The 20,536-nt window shown below is 38.3% G+C and overlaps 1 protein-coding gene across 2 annotated transcripts; it reads left to right on the top strand.

Moving 5' to 3' along the window:
* Positions 1-2,290: 2,290 nt before the first annotated feature.
* LOC120482050 (serine/threonine-protein kinase pim-2-like) lies at positions 2,291-7,446 on the top strand. Of its 2 annotated transcripts, none has more exons than XM_089126408.1 (10): positions 2,291-2,655; positions 2,745-2,839; positions 2,983-3,033; positions 3,125-3,503; positions 4,259-4,435; positions 4,637-4,725; positions 5,511-5,567; positions 5,887-6,057; positions 6,145-6,240; positions 6,483-7,446. In XM_089126408.1, the coding sequence occupies exons 1-6, from the start codon at positions 2,355-2,357 to the stop codon at positions 4,723-4,725; spliced, it is 1,092 nt and encodes a 363-aa protein (XP_088982534.1). In that variant the 5' UTR covers positions 2,291-2,354; the 3' UTR covers positions 5,511-5,567; positions 5,887-6,057; positions 6,145-6,240; positions 6,483-7,446. The 2 variants fall into 2 exon arrangements, with proteins under 2 accessions (XP_088982534.1, XP_039531938.2); XM_039676004.2 differs by having other exon boundaries at positions 5,811-6,057.
* The last annotated feature ends 13,090 nt before the right edge of the window (positions 7,447-20,536 follow it).

Here is a 20,536-nt window from a genome sequence, read left to right as displayed (position 1 = left end):
TCTTGTTCTTCTATACTCTTTGACGTTAGTCACTTAAACATAACAGTACGTTTTAATAGCCTAGCCCAGGGCTATTCAATTAGCTTTATTCGAGGGCCGCATTATTAAATCAAAAAGTTAAGTTGGGCCGGTGGGTTTAGCTTATTTATTGACACATCACATATCAATAAGTAAGCTAAAGTAAAAAAAAAAAAAGGTTTTGCATTTACTAGGAAATGTGGTTCCCAACAGTATGCAGACCATAATAAATAACTTTTTTACAGCTATATACAAATATATTAAATTATACAATATCATTGGTAAGAATTATTTTATTAATAATTATTATAGGCTTAAATTTAAATATCCTGACAATGAGACTTGTGGCTCACTGTATAAAAAATGCCTAAACAAACAATTATGCACAGAATGAATTATAGGCTAGCCTATATTCCTCTACCCCTCAAAAAAATCTAATGCAAAATAAATGACTATAACATATTCAATATAAATATTCCACATTTCTGCCCAAATCATGGTAAATTATTACATTAATGGTAAATGTTTGTAAGGGTGGTGGTGATTATGGCATTTATAGTATTCTAACTTTGTTCATGTTCTATTTACCTCATCAGTAGTGTTGGGAATGTTAAGGCTGTTTCATCCGATTTAAAACTAGTTAAAATCCTTGAGAGATTTGTGGTTTGTAACAGAGAGGAGTGTCCGATTGAAACGCTTCTCAATGGATGTCGCAACGCTGTTTAGACCGGAGTAAACAAAATCTCATGAGAACTTCAATTTTTGTGATATTAACTTCAAATTTGGAACACAACTTGGTTAGATATATGGCTTTGATTTTATAGGAAAAAATATTTTGTAAAATATATATTTTATATAAAAGAAAAAATATTTAGTACAGTATATTTGATTTAATGTAAATTTAAAACTTCAATAACTTTTTCATACTTTTATTTTTTGAAGTGTTTTTACTTCAGCAATAATCTGCTGAGTGTTTTCTTTAAAACAAGACCACACTTAGGTCTTTATTCCAAAACCTGAATTACAAACAAGTTTTAATAGTGCATTGTAATGGAGCATGTTTTTGAAAAAATATTAAAAATATACGTTTTTTCATACTACCAAGTAACATCATTTTGTAAAGTTAAGGCTCTTACAGTGTAACATGTAAAAAAAAAAAATGCTTAGCTTGCAAAATTTCACCAAAAACAGTTCACATGGCTGGGGTGATTTATTTGTTAGAAGAAGTATTGTGACTGTTGAATTTGACACTGTGACATCTAGTGGATTTTATGGGTATAATATACCTCAACCAGATGATAGAGATGGATCAATCAGTTTGAGTAAAGTTAGGTACTCCTCTCAGTAAAATATAGTGACTCAAAATGTGTTTGGTTGAGAAGTCAGTTAAAGGGTTAACTCAATTTTGAATAGTTGTTCTCTAATTAATCCTGTCAAACCCAATTACTCTGACCTTAAATTTAAAATATTGTTATTAAATAATACTAGAAATCTATTTTATTTTATTATGAAGTGAAAGGATAAGGTTAGATGTTTAAACATTATAGAAAACAATACTTTTCCCTGCTGTGAGCAATGACAAGAGTTCAGCCTCAGTCTCACGCGCATTCGAATTCGAAAAGGGCATCTGGGCGAGTGGAATCTTTGACGTCACAGAGAGTTTGACCGTTTTGTGCGCAGTTTCAACTAAACAGTGTCGTCCGTGTGAAACCACAAACCGTCGGTCTTCTCGTTGTTTATTCTGCAGTTTATTTGATAAAGTTACCGAAGTGGACAACTGTTATCATGTCTCTGAAGAGAAAGTCCCCCGCTGAGGTGTGCGACGCCCATAGGAGCACACCCTCAACATCCAGCACCGACGCGGCTGAAAAGCATCAACCATTGGAGGAAAATGAGGCGCCGTTGAGAAAGAGGACGAGGACGGATAGTTTTGAGAAGCTGCCGTCTCTTCATCATCGTGACTCCGGCAGCTCAGACCAGAGAAATGAGAGAAGTGCTGAGGGTAAATTAAATGACCATTACAAATCCATCCACACCACCACGCATTACGTCAAAATTGAACTTGTGTTTTTATTTATTTCTCCCAGTCTTAAATATTTGAACAAGTTTTGTTAAAAAAATAAATAAATAAATAACGTTACAATTGTACAATGTACAGTTGGGTATGCAGTGTGTAATTATTATTCATTTCACACGGACTGTTTACATATTGAGTTAACGCTTTTTATCCAACGCATCATTTATTTGAAACATGCTTTTGTTTGATATTCCCTGCTTTAGGTCAAGATTCTCTACCGGACGGCGCCTGCGCTCTAACGTTAGAGGATCACGGTCATATGGAACATCTATCCAGTGGACTTGAAGTCGTTCCTCCTGTAGATCCGCAGGGTCAAACCCCTCCTGCACCAGTCCACCACAGTCCAGTTCAAACCCCTCCAGGACCAGTCCACCACAGTCCAGTTCAAACCCCTCCAGCACCAGTCCACCACAGTCCAGTTCAAACCCCTCCAGGACCAGTCCACCACAGTCCAGTTCAAACCCCTCCAGCACCAGTCCACCACAGTCCAGTTCAAACCCCTCCAGGACCAGTCCACCACAGTCCAGCTCCAGGACACAGTGTGGACGTGACAACTGAGGGTGAGTTTACTGCCATATCTCAAATATTACTCTCACTGCTGTCCATGCTTTCCATTTCATGTCAACTATAACCATTAATCTTTTAACAGACGACATTCTGAGCCGGTTTGAAATCGGTAAAATGCTTGGTTTTGGAGGATTCGGCTCGGTTTATGAAGGGAAACGCTTGGAGGATGGCCTTGAGGTATAGTCATTTTCTTACTTTTAGCAATTTAGCAAATTCTTTTGTCTCACTATATCCATTTCAAGTCCTTTTATTGTATATTATGTTCACTATGTGGTGCAGTTGTAATTGTAATGGGCTAAATGTTTTGTTTTGTTGATCAGGTGGCGGTGAAATTTGTCAGAAAAAAAGAGGGCATGAAATACATCAACATTGTAAGTTAGAACTTGAAAACATCACATTTTTCCAAAACTGGACATACATTTTATTCTAAAATCCTGCAACTAACAATGATCTTTCTTCCAGCCCCATCATGCTACACCCGTCCCATTAGAGATCGGCCTGTTAACCATTGTTAATACGGGCCCCAAAGTTAAAGAGATCATTGATCTGCTGGACTGGCAGGACCAGCCTGACCGATATATCATGGTCTTGGAGCGTCCCCCACACTACATAGATGGGTTTGATTTTTGGGCTCATCAGGAATACATCTTCAACGAGGAAACGGCACGGACTATCATGAAGCAGGTGACAATGGCTGCTCAAATGTGCTGTGCCAGAGGAGTTTTCCACAGCGACATCAAGTTGGAGAACCTGCTGATCAACCCAGAAACACTTGAGATCAAACTGATCGACTTCGGGTGCGGGAGACTCATGCAAGTGATCTCCTATGAAGTCTTCAGTGGTATGTATTATGAATCAAGGTTTAAAAAAAGAGTTAAATTTTTTAGGGCTGTCAAACGATTAATCGCGATTAATCGCACCCAAAATAAAAGTTTGTGTTTACATAATAGATGTGGGTGCACTGTGTATAATTATTTTATATATTAATACACACACATGCTAGTATATATTTAAGAAATATTTTCATGTTAATACTGTATATAGATTTATATATAATTTATATTATGTATAAATATAAATATTTTATATATAAATAATATTTTTTTCTTAAATATACATGCATGTGTGTGTATTTATATATATACAAAATGATTATACACAGTGCACCCACATATAAAGTATTATGTAAACACAAACTTTTATTTTGGATGCGATTAATCGCGATTAATCGTTTGACAGCCCCAATTTTTTTTTATATGTTCTCACTAAATATATTGCCTCACGCCTGGTTTGGCCTTGGATTGATCTCACTTTTAACACTCATAACTGTGAATAAAAACAACTAAATTATTAATTTACTGTAATGGATACATAGAAGGGGGGGGGGGGGGGGGGGCTTGTTGCAGAGTGATGTTGCATGGGCGCTTTCTCATTGAGAATGGCCAACACATTTCTATCTGGAGACTTTAGATCGTCGTGGGACCTGTATCTCAACATTTCCCAGAAACATTGCTCAAAAAGTTGCCCATGTATCATCACCCAGAGAAAACATGCTATGGGATTTCAAGCTTAACCAACAGACAAATCTCTTTCTAGGCACACACGAGTACTGTCCACCTGAGTTCAGCAGAACGGGCATGTACCACGCTAAACCAGCTACTGTGTGGTCTCTGGGAATGATCTTATTCGGAATGCTGTGTGGACACCTTCCAGTATCCGAAGAGATGGAGAAGATTAATGATGAGACCTGGTCTGATCCTCGCTTGTCAAACGGTAAAGTGGTATTCATCACAAAAAAGATAATCAGTTTTAATTTTAAATCACCAAAATAGAACAAATGAAACAAAGAAGTAACAGTAGTAAAAGAAAAGAAGTAAAAGAAATAAAAGTTTTTTTTCCCGTACAGTATAGCGTAGTCTAATCTCACAGTTTAATAGAAAGACAGCAGGTGTAAAGTTTATGGTCTCTTCACAGAATGCTGCGACCTGATTCGCCGCCTCCTGCCGAGAGACCCAAGACACCGGATGGGTTTGGAGGAAATGATTTCCCATAAATGGTTTTAGGTACTGACCCTAATAAGCTACAAATTAATTTGGATTTATAGGTGAAACTCGGAAAATTAGAATATCGTGCATTTATTTATGTAATTCAACTAATATATGATAGAGACTTACATGCAAAGTGGGACATTTCAAGCCTTTATTTGTTATAATTGTGATGATTATGGCTTACAGATATGAAAACCTTTTAATTTGGGGTTTTCATAGGCTGTAAGCCATAATCATTAAAATTATAACAAATAAAGGCTTGAAATATCACACTTTGCATGTAATGAGTCTATCATATATTACCGGTAGTTGAATTATGTAAATAAATGAACTTTTGCATGATATTGTAATTTTTGGAAGACACTTTTTTGTCTATTTGTTTGATATGTTCTTAGTAGGGCTGTCAAACGATTAATCGCATCCAAAATAAAAGTTTGTGTTTACATAATATATGTGGGTGCACTGTGTATAATTATTTTATATATTTAATAGACACACACGCTTGTATATATTTAAGAAATATCTTCATGTTATGTTTTCCATATATAGATTTATGTTTAATTTATATTTAAATATTTTATATATAAATAATATTTTTTTCTTAAATATACATGCATGTGTGTGTATTTATAAATAATTATACACAGTGCATCCACATATATTATGTAAACACAAACTTTTATTTTGGATGCGATTAATCGCGATTAATCGTTTGACAGCCCTAATATTAGTTTATTGTGAAACAGGAAAGGTCAAGGTCAAATCTCTTTAATGTTTTATGTATATCATCAACCTTTTAGAGAAGGAGAGTGCGACAGTCAGAAGAAGAGTAGGTCAGAGCAGCAGCTGAGGTCAAGGTGAGAGACACGCTTGAGGGTAAATCCACTGAATAGTTGAGAATGTGTTCATGTTTTCTGTTTATTAGAGCTCTGTACATCATAAAGTCTACATCATTTTCAGAAAGATTAATGGAAACCTGGTGTCATTCATTACAATATGTAAAAAATCCACACCGTCACACATTTGATCAAAAAATCAGTTGAAGTTCGATTAAGGTCATGATCAGATTTTAATTCCAGGGCATTTATCTTTAAACACAGATGAAACCAAGCGGACATCCTTTATCATTGGCCAGCGAGATATCATTTATGCGAGATATCATTTATCATCTCGCAGTGCTCAGCGTTACGATCCTCAACATCCAGCACCGATGTGGCTGAAACCCATCAGGATTTTTGGGTTGGTGAGAAAAATGAGAGTCTGAAAAGGAAGAGGACGGATCACCTTCATCACCTTCTGTGACCGGAGTGGCAGCTCAGAGCGAGACACATGAGGGACATGCTGAGGGTAAATCAAATTATTTTCTGGTTACTAGAGCTCTGTACATCTGCATAATGTTCAGTTTCAATTAATGGTATGCATTTTTAACCATAGTCAATGCAGATCCCCTCATGATTGCTAATGGGCCTGTAAATGAGAGTGGAATCCCATATATACCTGGAAAACTGGCATGCGACCCGCCAATTAAAAGTAAGTGAAAACATGTATTTCTGTTACTTTGAATAATGGCAAAAGGTCATTCTACAATCATTTTTTTCCCCAAAACTTTGAAAACTTTAATGGCGTGGAGAAGATCCAAACTATTGGCACTGCTCAACTGTGTTAAGCTCTTCTAAACTAATATTTTTGTAAAGGTTGTGGTGCTGACATGCTTGATTTGTCTCAGGGTGTAGTCAATATTGGTACACTGATAGTTTCCCGTTGTTTTTTAGAAGGATCATGACCGGCAGTACATGCACATTGGAACAATGGTGGAGTTTGCGTCTGCTTTGCTGGGGACTCTGGATGACATCAACAACCAATGCTTTAGTGACTTAGCACTTTCACACCCAACAACATATTGTTAAAGGGATACTCCACTTACCACTCCCCCAGAGTTAAACAGTTGGGTTTTACCTTTTTTGAATCCATTCAGCCGTTTTTATGATATTTAGAAGAATGTCAGTAACCAGTATATTTTTCCTACTATGGAAGTCAATGAGACCAGAAACTGTCTGGTTACTGTTACTGATAATTTTCTAAATATCAGAAAATCGGCTGAATCGAAAACGGTAAAGCTCAACTCTGGGGGAGTGGTAAAATGAGCCTATTTCCAAAAAAAGTGGAGTATCCCTTTAAAGCTTGATTAAAGACACATCTCTTAGCCCTAGCATATAATACATTATAGCATAGGCTTCTATAATTCAATGTTAGGCTGCATAGATTAGGACACTTTACTGTTACATCATAAGAAGAATGGCATCTACGCTAATTTGAGTTTCTTTGTTTATCCCGAGGTTTTCCCGCAGCCTGCCGGATCCAGGCCGTATCCAGATCTGACGAGGACCTTCGTCTGGACCCGAGGACGACGACAACGCAGTGCTGAAGTGCCAACTAGCCTCTCCCAATGGAGGATCCCTTTCCCACTCTACAGATAACGCATTTCCTACCCTGAAGTGATGAAATAAAACAAAACTCTGTATCAAATTTAGAGTTAGTAGTTTGTTCAGACTTCATGTTTTGTAGGGAAACCTGCGCGCACATATATTCAAACACACATAACTATAGAATCAATTCTTAATGCGCATGTGAACGCCATCAGCGTTTATCACAGGTTCGCTTTTAAAGTCTGTTTAGAGACATTCACATACATTTTACCTGACAGTTACTGTAAATCCAGCCTCTAGTTCGTAAACGCCAGAGAACTGCCCCGACTGAGCCTGGGTTCACCCAAGTTTTTTTTTTCTCAATTGGGTCACATGATGGAGTTATATGAACCATTGGACCATAGACGATCTGGACCAACGAGATTCGTTGAGATTAATGAATCTATTCATTTATTAATTTATCTGAGGTGCCGGAACGCAGGCCCGGACCGTTTCGGCCCACTTAAACCCCTGTATACTGTATATATATATATATATATATATATATATATATATATACGGACGCGTTGACGTATCGCAGCAACGTTCTTAAGTGGCCAATAGGGCGTCTATGTATTTATTTTGTCTATGGTTCCTCATGCCAATATGGAACACATTTCTTTCTGTTGTATCTATAATAACTGTAGCCCATTTCCAAAATCATAATTGGGTAAATCATAATTTCCGAATATATATATATATATATATAGTATAATAATGCTGAGATATAATTTATTTTCACATTAAATAAAATAAAGTTTTCTCATTGTGTGGAAAGCATTTTCTGTGATTGACTCGATTTGAGCAAAAACAAAGATAACTGATGGATCCGTTATGGTAATGATATAGTACAACAACAGTGCAATGTAGTAGTAGTCAATTAAAAAAAAAAAAAGTATACAGCAAATTAAATAGTAATGGATACTATAATTATATAATATCATAAGTAGCCTACATACAGTGAAGAGAATGTATATATAAAATAATTTATTTAAAAATATTCCTACATAGGCTATAAAAAAAAAATTCACAGCCCTGTCTCTTTTTGTCTTTTGTGAGACCAAAGATCGCCCGTTAGAAATACACGAGACGAATTATATCTCATGTTTAACTACTAGAGACATCTGAGCCAGCGGCAAACGTCAGAAGATTTTTACATCTGGAAGACGTATTTTTAAGTGTTTGCTCATCTGCAATACATCTATAGGACGTCTCCTGTCAGATGTCAAATAGATGTTTAGATGATGTCAGTTTAACATGCATTCTAAATCATTACATCTTAAAGACATCTTCTTATATATATATATATATATATATATATATATAAGATATATAAGCAATATTCCGTGTGAATAAAATTGAATAAAATGTTTTTTGACCCTATATAATCGTATATCTCTAATCAAACTACAAAAATGGCCGGATGGGGTGGAGTTGAACCGAGTGCGAACTCAGCGATCTGGAGAGCGGGCGGAGTACGACACTTCTCCTTTTTATTTAAAGGGGCCGCTCCAAAACGAGTCGCTCACAGACGCACATCAGAAAAGGGGTAGAAAAGGGGCCTGTGGCGCTATAATGTGGAGGAATTCAGACCCAAGCATTGCAGTTTCACTTTATATAGACCACAAATGCATGATTTATAAGTAAAAAGGAATGATTTAAAAGCTTGATATGTACCCTTTAAAGTCCCTGTCAGACACCCGCTGGTCTGCACATGCCTCAGCAGCTAAACTACTGTGCTACAACTATTCAAATATTCAGCGGTCTCTTATTGACTTGTCTGAGGACGAAAATCTGAATTTATCCACGCGTAACGAAGCTAGAGTGCTATCAAAGCAAATGGACAAATTGGAAACCGCTCTTCTTTGCAAATACTGGAACTGCGTACTTCAACGATTTGATGCAACTAGTATAGTCCTACAAACATTGACCTTGATCCCTCCAAAGCTGTGGAAAGGAATGTCACCTACTACTACTCCCGTTCAAACTCGTTCATCAAAATAAACAAATCTTTTTTCGAGTCAATTCATTCGTTTCATTCGTTCATTCGTTGAATGAACCACATGACTCGGAAAAAGATTTGTTCATTTTGATTTTTTCTAAAACTTAAACTTTGTTATATATTTATTAAATGAGCGATCGTTTCGCTTGATAAGACCCTTATTCATCGCCTGAAATCGTTTAAAGCCCTTGGAAAAAGTTTGCACTGAAACTATTTTTTGGACCTTGAACTGTTTGGTTCGCAATGAAGTCCATTATATGGAGAAAAATCCTGGAATATTTTCATCAAAAACCTTTATTTCTTTTCGACTGAAGAAAGAATGACATGGATATCTTGGATGACATGGGGGTGAGTAAATAATCAGCAAAAGTTTTTTCAAAAGTGAACTACTCCTTTAAGAACTAAATCTGATAGCAAAGCTTAAACACTCATTTTTTCCCACCAAGCACAATAAAAATAAGTATAACTACAATAGGCTAACTATAATCTATATAAACCAATGCATGATAATGTTATGTTTATTATAAGCGCGCTGCGTTTTTTGCATCTGCCGCTTTAAATGATCGAGCTCTTCAAAGCAGGATGGATTCTGATTGGCTGACTGTCAATGTTAATTTCTTTTTAATCAGCTGGAAAGAATCGTTCTGAAAGTGAATATTGTTTCTCGGTGTCGATATCGTTGTATGAGTAATAAATACTGTGTATTTATATGAGTCAGTATGAGTGTATGTAGTTCTCATAATCATGTGACCTACCAGCATCGCTGTCGTTCATAAATCCTCAGGTTAATCATGCCATACTGAAATTAAAACAGATGAAAATGATGCTGTGAGGGATGGATGTACAGTCTTACAATTACATGCATAAAGGTCCTAAGTAAGCCTCAATTCCATTCCTCTCAAAATGTATTTATTTATTTATGTATATTCTATAGTAGTAGAAGCATAATCATCTGGGATTAAATGTGCTATACACAGGATGAGATAGGGGAATACAGACATGAATCGTGACTATTATTTGTCACGAATGTGTGGCTTGGGTCATGTTATCCAAAACATAAATGTCATGGTTTAGCAATCATTTGCTTTGGCATTCAGCTCTTTCTGGTATTATCAAGGTTATAAATACGGGCAAAAGTATTTTTGTTTTTATATTATTTTATAATATATAATATATTAACTAATTAGCACTAGCACTTAGCAGTTTCACACGGTAAAGAGCAGTTTCAGTGATCTCAGAGCGGTTGGTCATCAGAGTGAGATCGCTTTGTTCACAGGATTGTCTTGTGTCTTGAATTGCTGCTAGGTGGCGCTGTTCTTCCACTTTACAACGCCACTGTGTCCCTGTAGCAAAGCAATGCTGCACAAACACACCTCGAGCGAAGCTGGCTGAATCTGTGAATGGAAACACAGTCTGCAACCATTAACATGAGCACAGGTAACTTATAGACATTTGTATACTGAATTACAATAATGATAATAATTTCTTGTGCTCAACCGGAATAGACCTTCCATAATTACAGTGACAATCCACTTATTATATTTATTTAATTAGTGTTAGTAAGAGTGTGAGTAATAAATATTTAAGGGCATCGTAACTTAATATACATTTGGATATTCTGTTTTAAACACAGTACAAAGAGTTCATAAGTGATTAAATTAATAATACAAATGTACTGAAGGTGATTAGGTGGAGAGTTTGGTTGTAAAGTTGGTGAAAATATTTTTTAAAAACTGTTAACTTTTTTTTTTTTAAACCGTGATTTCCTATTACTTTTCCAGTTGTTCATGATTATGATTTTTAACAATTATTTTAGATTTCAATTAGTGCAAACAAAGTATTTAAGAACTGAGCATAACTAAACCTTATTCTATAATATTATATAATAGTTTAAAATACAATAGAAAACATTCTTTTATAAGAAGCCTTTTCCAGGAATGGAAATCACAGTCATGAATTGTCCAGATTCTCCATGACCACTGGGACCCTGAACTGGGGCTCTGATGCGCACATGCAAAACGTACGAAGTTGGGTGCATGAAAGATCTGGGCCATTCTCTGAGATATTTAGGTTGATCAGAAGATTGAGGGCAAATTTCAAATGGAATTTTAAAAGGCACTGCAGAAATTGGATGATTCCAAACAAATGTGAGGAACTGGATGCACAAGATGCAGAATTTTATTTTCCTTAAGATTATTAACATTATTGACAGTATAAACTTGAATTTGAGTTCTTTTCTATTTTACAGGATCTTAATTGTGTTTTGGATGTCTCCTAAAACATCACCTCATTTCTCAAAGACCCTGAAAGGGATCAATCAAAGATTCAGTCTCTGAAAACCACCCTTTCCAGGAGTGTACTCTGCTCTGATTGGTTAGAGAACCCAGTCTGTTGTGATTGGTCTACTCTGCTCTGATTGGTTAGAGAACCCAGTCTGTTGTGATTGGTCTACTCTGCTCTGATTGGTCGGATGACCCAGTCTGTTGTGATTGGTCTACTCTCATCTGATTGGTCAGATGGTCCAATCTGTTTTGATTGGTCTACTCTGCTCGGATTGGTCAGATGACCCAGTCTGTTGTGATTTGTCTACTCTGCTCTGATTGGTCAGATGGCCCAGTCTGTTGTGATTGGTCTACTCTGCTCTGATTGGTCAGATGGCCCAGTCTACTCTCCTCTGATTGGTCAGATGATCCAGTCTTTTGTGATTGGTCCACTCTGTTGTGGTTGGTCTACTCTGCTCTGATTGGTCAGATGGTCCAGTCTGTTTTGATTGTTCTACTATGCTCTGATTGGTCAGATGGTCCAGTCTGTTGTGATTGGTTTACTCTGCTCTGATTGGTCAAATGACCCAGTCTGTTGTGATTGGTCCACTCTGTTGTGGTTGGTCTACTATGCTCTGTTTGGTCAGATGGTCCAGTCTGTTTTGATTGGTCTACTATGCTCTGATTGGTCAGATGGTCCAGTCTGTTTTGATTGGTCTACTCTGCTCTGATTGGTCAGATGACTCAGTCTGTTGTGATTGGTCTTCTCTGCTCTGATTGGTCAGATGGCCTAGTCTGTTGTGATTGGTCTACTCTGCTCTGATTGGTCAGATGGTCCAGTCGGTTGTGATTGGTCCACTCTGTACAAGTGGTGCAGCACACAGTAAAACATAGAACAACAGGGAAACCACCACATGCACCTGTTCATTTTCAGGGAATAAAGAGGAGGCCATGCTTTTGCTGGGGATCAATGGCACATTAATGCTGCGAACTGCCCGGCTGCAACTGCAACATGCAGGAAGTGTAAAACGATTGGACATTACTCTAAACTGTGCTGAGTACCTGCGAGGTCTTTGAAATTACTGTACTGTACACAGAATATTTAGCTTGTACTCCCAGCATTACAATCACAGTGACTGCATCTACTTCTGACTCACAGACTTGAGTGGTGGACTTGATGACTGACACTGGGTCTTCTTCATCTCTCCTGCCCTACAGCACTTATGCATGCCATTTCAATAATGTTGTCACAACCCCCAGCCAGGCTGGTGACATTTTCAAAAAACAAATTTTGGTTGTTGGGTTGGGGTGAGCGAATGTTTCCCTACATGACCACTCAGTTCCTATGTAAGATACACTCAGTTTCGGTAAGATCCGAAGTTCTGCCTAGCCAGTGCCAAGGCCTGATGATGACCGTAAAGAGTGACATTACAGTACAATTTTAAAGATGAGGAGGCCATGTTGTGACATTACTCAAACTGAAGCCTACACTTGTCTGTCTGTAGTGTGCATCTCAAAGTAGGAGACAACATATATAGTGTGTAACGAGACTAAAAGCACTGGAAGCCGGGACTAAGATCCCTCTGTTATCTAACAAATTTCCCTTACAAGACGGCCTAAATACCCCATTACATCATGTAGCCAAATCTGTGCTGGTTTGTTTTGGCTCCAACTAACACCGTAACATAATTGTGACGTCAGTGCAAAAATAATCTATAAACTGACGAAGCAGAAATTGATTTACAGGAAAACATTTCCTTACAATGGGAATTTACATTGAGTTTACACCTTTGAGAACAGGAGGCCATTTGCCTGAAGGCCCACCCACCTTTGTGTGCAATTTATCTCTAAACTCTTAAAAACTTTATTACCTTTTGTTTTACTTCTTTGGGAATGATACATTTATACCAGTCGCACTGTGACATTTCAAATGATACCAAACATGTAATACTGTATGACAGTGGTTCTCAACCTGCGGCCCATGGGCACATCGCAAATGCCGTTGCGGCCCATGATGCTGATCACGTTAAAAAAAAAAAAAAAAACACTTATAGTTTTACAATTCATATTTCATTATTGTTTTTTTTTTATTTAACCAGTAAAAGTATGAACAATATCAATTTTTTTGTCAAAATATTTTTGGTGATTATTTAGGCAACTGGTTTCACATATGCGCAGTACTGATGCAACTATGATCTCACAATAACACAGTTAACGTACACAATTACAAGTGCGCGCTCTGGCAGATTTTAAACGCATCAATTTACGATCAAAATGGACAAATTTGTTATTAGAGGATAAAAAAGACGCAAGGAAAATGCTGATAAAGGAACACGTGCAAACAAGAAGAGTCGTAGTATCAGCAGTGAAGGTAGGAAAGTGCTTGAAGAATGGAAGAATCAGTTTGCTCTCAAAGAGCGAGATGGACAGCCTTTCTGCTTGCTCTGTAATAAAATACTGGGCGTATGCAAAACTTACAATGTGAAAAGGCATTTCGATACCACCCATGCAACTTTTGACACGAAATATCCACCTGGAACTCAGGAAAGAGCTTTCAAGATAACTAATCTTGAAAAAAATGTGATTGTTGAACAGAATACAATGCGAGCTAGCTTAAAAGTGTCTCAGGCCGTAACATTAACAAAGTTCAAAATTTCCTGGCTCCTTGCCAAACACGGCAAACCATTCAGTGATGGAGAGCTAGTTAGGAACTGTTTTCTTGAATCACAATGTCTGTTTGATGACATGAGCAACAAGAGCAAAATAATTTGCAGGATAAAAAGTTTACAGCTCCGCAATGACACAGTTACTCGTCGAATTTCTGAAATGTCTGAGAATTTGACAGAACAACTAATAACTAAGCTAGCCACTGCTTCAGCACTCAGTTTGGCTGCGGATGAATCGACAGACATCGAAGATGTTGCTCAGCTTTGCATTTGGGTGAGATGTGTGACTTCTGAGACTTTTAAGGTTACAGAAGATTTATTGGCATTGAAATCACTACATGAATGAACAAGGGGCGAGGACATTTATAGAGCACTTAGTGAAGCATGCAAAGACATGAACATACCGGAGTCCTCAGTTGTCTCCATCACTACTGACGGTGCGCCCTCAATGACGGGAAAACACAAGGGTCTCGTAGCTGAAATGCGAAAAATCTCCCCTGACTTGTTGGCATTTCACTGTATTGTGCATCAACAAGCACTATGCAGCAAGCTAGATGATGGATACTTCGTGGAGGTTATGGACACTGTGGTCAAGGTGGTCAATTTCATTCGAGCGCGGCCTCTCATGCACCGCCGTTTTATTACGTTGTTGGGCGAACTGGACAGTGCTTACGGAGACCTCATTCTGCACAGTGAAGTGAAATCACTTTGCATCACTTTCTGGCTGTACTCCGCAAGATTGTAAACTTTCTTAATGACATTGGCGAGGGAGAAAGATTTCCAGTCTTGAGAGACAATGAGTGGAAAACAAACGTTGCTTTTCTTTCAGACGTCACAGCTCACCTAAACAAGCTGAACTTCCAACTTCAAGGTGATGAAAAACATCTTGATGACCTGTTGAGCTGTGTTGAGAGTTTCAAAATGAAGCATCAGCAGTGAAGGTAGGACAGTGCTTGAAGAATGGAAGAATCAGTACACGGCACAACTCAAAGATGATGATTTTTAACTCACTTTCCACTTCTGAATGACGTGTGTGAGGGTGTACTGGACATACAACAGAAAGAACGATTTGTTAAAACTCTCAGTCAAATGCAGGAAAAATTCACCTCTCGTTTTTCTGATTTTGAGAAAATAAAATCTGCAGGACATTTCATCAGAGAGCCGTTGACTTTCCCTGTGGAAAAAATCAAGGACTTGGCTGCAACATTCGGTTTGTCCCGCCGCGCACTCGAAGATGAACTGATGGATGTTCAGGCAAGAGGACACAGCCATTCTGTGCAACAGTCATCCTCAGTTAAGGCGCTTTTCCACTGCATAGTACAGTACGGTTTGGTTCAGTACGGCTCACTTGTGGTGCTTTTCCACTGCATGGTACGGGACAGTATGGTTCGCTTCAGGTCGCTTTAAATGGGACCTGGTCTGTTGAGGTTCCAAGTGTACCGTACCGGTACTAAAATGTGACGTGAAACACTGCAGATCACTGATTGGTCAGACAGAATTGTCACTACCAGCGTCACTACTAGCGTCATTGGATTTGCGACACGAGACACGAGACACTTTTTAGCAGTATTTTTGTTTTGCTGCCATCAGCCTCATTTTAAACACATTTTTCCGTCTAGCAGTTAAAAACAACCACATACCGAGAATCAGGAACACCATCCCCTCGATAGTCTCCATTGTTCCTGTGTTGTGGGTTTGAAAATGTGGCGCTTTTAAGATGATGTCATGGCAGTAGAGGCGCGCGCAAATAACGATCAGTCCCACACACTTTGAAGGGGTACTACTACTGCAATGGAAACGCAAAGCGATCCGAACTGTTCCGCGCCGAGTCGAAGCGTACTGGGCCGAACCGTACCGTACTATGCAGTGGAAAAGCGCCATTACAGAAATGTGGCAAACATCTCTGGACAAAACCTCAGATTATTAAGTTCAAAAGTGCTTTCTATATTTGGGTCGACACACATTTGCGAACGCACATTTTCTGCATTAAGTCACGTTTCTGTGCGCGTCTTACAGACTGCAACTTACAGTCATAACTTCATTGTGCTGTTACTCCTTTTGAGCCAAATTTCACCAAATTGGTCAGCTCCCGACAACATCAGGTGTCCCATTAATGGTAAGTAAAATTATACTCTCTAATAATAATAATAATAATAATAATAATAAATCTAACTGTAATCATTTAGATACCTTAATGGTCTATCTTAGTTTGCATTGGTGACGGCTTATGTAAATGATATGCGGCTCGTGAAACTTGAACTTAGACATAGTGTGGCCCAGTGAAAAAAAGAGGTTGAGAACCACTGCTGTATAAGATAATTATTCACATTAAACCATATAGATTTTTGGGTGAATTTCAGGAGGTCTCAGCATAAGAAATAGGGAGTGGAGGAAGTGGGAAAGAGATGTATTCTGAGGATTTCTCAAATGGAGAAAATTCAGATGTTAATTTCCAGAATGGTCCTTTCAGGGAGTGGTCATTCTTCAAGTAGACTGCCCGGCATTTTCAAATTTCTCAAGTCTTACACTAGAACTGTTAAGGACAACTTCATCTTGTGAGGCTCACAGCTGATAGCAGCTGGTTCACAATGCTGACTATTCCTGCCAGTGTTGTGTGTAATGCATTACAAAGTAACTACTTTTTCAGGTAAAAAGTAGTGTAAGGCACTACTGCTAAAAAAAAATGTTAATGTTAGTTCCTTTTTTAATTTGGCGAAACTTTACTTTTCCCAGGGACAGATTTTACAGTGACCTCCGTCATTTGACAGATTTGACAGCGATCGCCATCTCCGTTGTGAACGCCTACAGAGAGAAATGCTCATAATGGATTACATAATCTTACATAATCAGAGAGTAGCCTATTTCTTTTCATTTTGAATTGTTTTGTTTAAAGACATTTCAAGCTTTCTATATATAGATATATTTATCATGTCTGTTTCGGTTAATTTATGATGAGGTGCACTCCTGTTGACGTCCAATGCAAGTGATCGTGCTGGCGCCTACATGTCATGATTATATTGTCTGCTATATACTTCTTATTTATTAAATCCAGGCAATAGGGCTTGGGCGCCACGTTGCATTCTAGGACGTGGCGGCCATCTTGACAGCTATACGAATGTAAACATACAGCAAGTCGAACGAGGAGAAGCAGAGCTGAGAGAAAGAAAAGAAAATAAATATGTTAAAACACCTAAAAGGATGTGCAATTTACCGCGATAGCCAACGCATTCTCACCCCAAGGCGTCACCTTTGACCATGCTTCAATATTTGGCGTTTTAGGCGCCCTTTAGGCGCGATCCTACGGCGTCATCTAACTGACGCTAAAGGAAAGCGTCAGTTAGAGGACGCGGTTAGGTTTAGGTGTGGGGTGGGGGTAGGGTACACGCGATCCTAGGGCGTCATCTTACTGACGCTAAAGGGCGCCTAAAGCGTCAGATATTGAAGCATGTCCAAATGCTTCCCAAGGCATCAGTTAAGTGACGCCTTGGGGGTGAGAATGGGCTGCGATAGCTTGTCCAGGAAAGCCGACCAAAATGTGGACAAAATCGCCATTATAAATGGTTTGGATCCTTATGAAATTTCACATAAAGAGTGGAGCACCGACGAGGATTTGCTTGTTCAGTTCACTAATGGATGGGTTCAGGAGCAGCAGGACATACCGAACAGTGGGAATGCAGTAATCCGGACAAAGGTAAGCTGTTAGTTTAGGAACTGTTAGTGCTAACAACCATTCACTCATGTACTTTTAACTTCATCACTTCATCATGCAATTTTTTTTGTGCTCTCCACATCTCTTGCATCAAGCTGACAGTGTCCTTTTGTGAAAGCATGGATCTTTCCCTCGGCACACATAAGTCCCACACTGTCCTGTATGTCAAAGCCACGATCAGTCAACACCAAATTCCCTGCTAACAGTTCGTCCAGAATCCCCCAGTTATCAGTTATGTGCTCATCAGACCTTCGCCTCTAACCGAACGCCACTTTTGGATCGATTTAGACGGTCTTACACTCTCTTCACTACCCAGCAGATAATGGTGTTGTAGAGACGCTCAAATACACTATCCATCCAGCAACATCAGCCATGGACGCCTGTGGTAACTGGCTTCTTTCAGGTGAACTGTGCCTGAAAGAACACTTTTTTTAAGAAGTAACGAGATATTGAGTTAGACTACTTTTGAAAAGTAACTTCCCCAACACTGACATCCAGCTGAAACCGCAGCCAGGTTGACCATGGCAGAAAGTGGCTGATAATATAGTCGGGCCATTTGACACTGCTGCATCTGACAACAGGTTTACTATTCCCTTAGCTGACTATTACAGCAAATGTCCTGAGGTCTCCTTTTCTCATTCTGTCGATTTGGTGGTTTCGTTTCTATCAGTCTTCAACCGCCATGGAAATCCATTGACTAAATAATTACTTATAACAGTTGTCAGTATTCATCTGCTGCTTTCTCTGCTTTTCTGGAGTGAACGACATATACTCCTTCCCCACATCCCCCAACTCTTGCAGAGATCACCCACACTCACAAGAATTTATATGGGTTTAATGTGAATTATTAAGGATTGTTTAGTATAATTTTAGAGGTCTCAGAGTGACTGCTATAGATGTCTCATTTCCAAAGAAGTAAAAGAAAAGATAATAATAAGGTTTGGCTATATAAGGAAATGCAACGGAGATCAGATCAGCCTGTGATATGCTGTGTCTTCGAGGTTTAGCATTCATGTAGTTAATATGTTAGGTAAAGTTCTTTGTTCTAGAAACATTTGATGGTTTGCATTGATTTTCTAAATTGATTATGGAATTGAAATAATACATTTACCTGGCATAATAAATTGTTATATTTGATTATTCTGACAGACTTTGACTTTATTTTCATTACAGTTAAAATAGTCAAACATTACCGTGTATTTAATGATGCACAGATATCATTGATAAACCTTTTTCATTTTATGGAGTCAGATGAAATAAGATATAATTTATTGGATTTAATTAAAAATAATTTTGCCATGGGAAAGACGGAACGCACGTCAGACCTTTGCCTCTAATCGAACGCCGCTTTTGGATCGATTTAGACGATTTTACACTCTCTTCACTACCCAGCAGATAATGGTGTTGTAGAGACGCTCAAATAAACTGTCCATCCAGCAACATCAGCCATGGATGCCATGTGGTAACTGGCTTCTTTCAGGTGAACCGTGCCTCTCCACGTGCCTAAACACTTTCTATGGCAGGCAAATGCGCACAAAGCTGTCTGTTTTGCCATGTGCTCCTGTGTGTTGTGTTCATAAGTGAATTGTGTTGTGGACTACTAAGTCTAAACTGTTGTGTTATGATGTAACGTTTGTGAGAATGGAAGTGAATGGGTAAAAAAGACCGATAAATTTAGCTATCTTGTCTCGTGCGCTTTATTGTTCAATAACTCCTGACAGATACCACAGTGCTCCTGAGTTTCATTACTTTTGGATGCAGGCCCAACAGAGCCTCGCATATTCACCAGAGAAACACACAATCGCACCACAAAGAGCAAACACATCCGGCCACATGCACACACTCGCCAGCCTTCCGATCAAAGGCCCTCACACACACACAGCCTTTATAGCAGTAATTTTGTATGTGATGGGTTGATAATCGGATTTGAGAGGGAAGGTGCAAGAGTGCAAGGCCCGGCTGCGGTTTTGAAGCATTATGACTTGTATGTGTTTCTGTGGTTGGTTACAGCAGGAAAGAAGCTTTTTATAAGGAGAAAAGCCACCAAGACAGAGATGGTTCAGATAGGTAACACTTAGGCAGAAAATTGGCCATTTGAGTCCATTGAGGCCATTTTCTGGTAACTGAGGGACAAAATTGAAATAAATTCAAGTCTAACCAACAGAGTAGCGGATGTCCTGCCAATCTATACTCCATTTAACCCTCTGGGCTTCTTCGGTCAAAAATGACTAAAAACTGTTACGTTTTGTAAATGTTTAGTTTTTTTTGCTTTATCGGAATAGGATGAAAATTGGTGACTTTTGTTGTATTATTACCTATGTGAACACACAAAAAAATCAAGGAGATGATTCGGATATGTTAAAGGGTCGTAAAAAAATAGTCACACTTAGGTTCTTCCCGGTCAAAAATGACCGACCATAGGAAATGAATGGGAAATATGAAAAAATAGGAAAACACAGAGAAACTTTTGGTGTTACATACTACAGATCAGCCACTGTGCAAAAAAAGTGTACAGCAATGAAGGGGTGGCACTCTAAAACATCAAGAGTGAAAACATTTTGAGATTAAAACATTTCGAGATTAAAGTCGAAACATTCCGAAATTAAAGTCGAAACATTTCAAGATTAAAGTCGAAACATTTCGAGATTAAAGTCGAAAACATTTCTAGATTAAAGCCGAAACATTTTGAGATTAAGTTTGAAATATTTACAGATTAAAGTCAA

Source organism: Pimephales promelas, chromosome 23 (assembly GCF_988280905.1).
Source record: "Pimephales promelas chromosome 23, fPimPro1.hap1.1, whole genome shotgun sequence".
Classification (NCBI taxonomy): domain Eukaryota; kingdom Metazoa; phylum Chordata; class Actinopteri; order Cypriniformes; family Leuciscidae; genus Pimephales; species Pimephales promelas.
Note: the sequence above shows the minus strand (reverse complement) of the source record. Positions and strands in the feature narration are given on the sequence as shown.

Excerpts from the sequence above, each read along its gene's own strand:
- LOC120482050 (XM_089126408.1), top strand. The coding sequence starts at position 2,355 with ATGGAACATCTATCCAGTGGACTTGAAGTCGTTCCTCCTGTAGATCCG. Across the intron at positions 3,034-3,124 it reads GCATGAAATACATCAACATT|CCCCATCATGCTACACCCGT; the intron begins GTAAGTTAGAAC and ends TCTTTCTTCCAG. Across the intron at positions 4,436-4,636 it reads TGATCCTCGCTTGTCAAACG|AATGCTGCGACCTGATTCGC; the intron begins GTAAAGTGGTAT and ends GTCTCTTCACAG.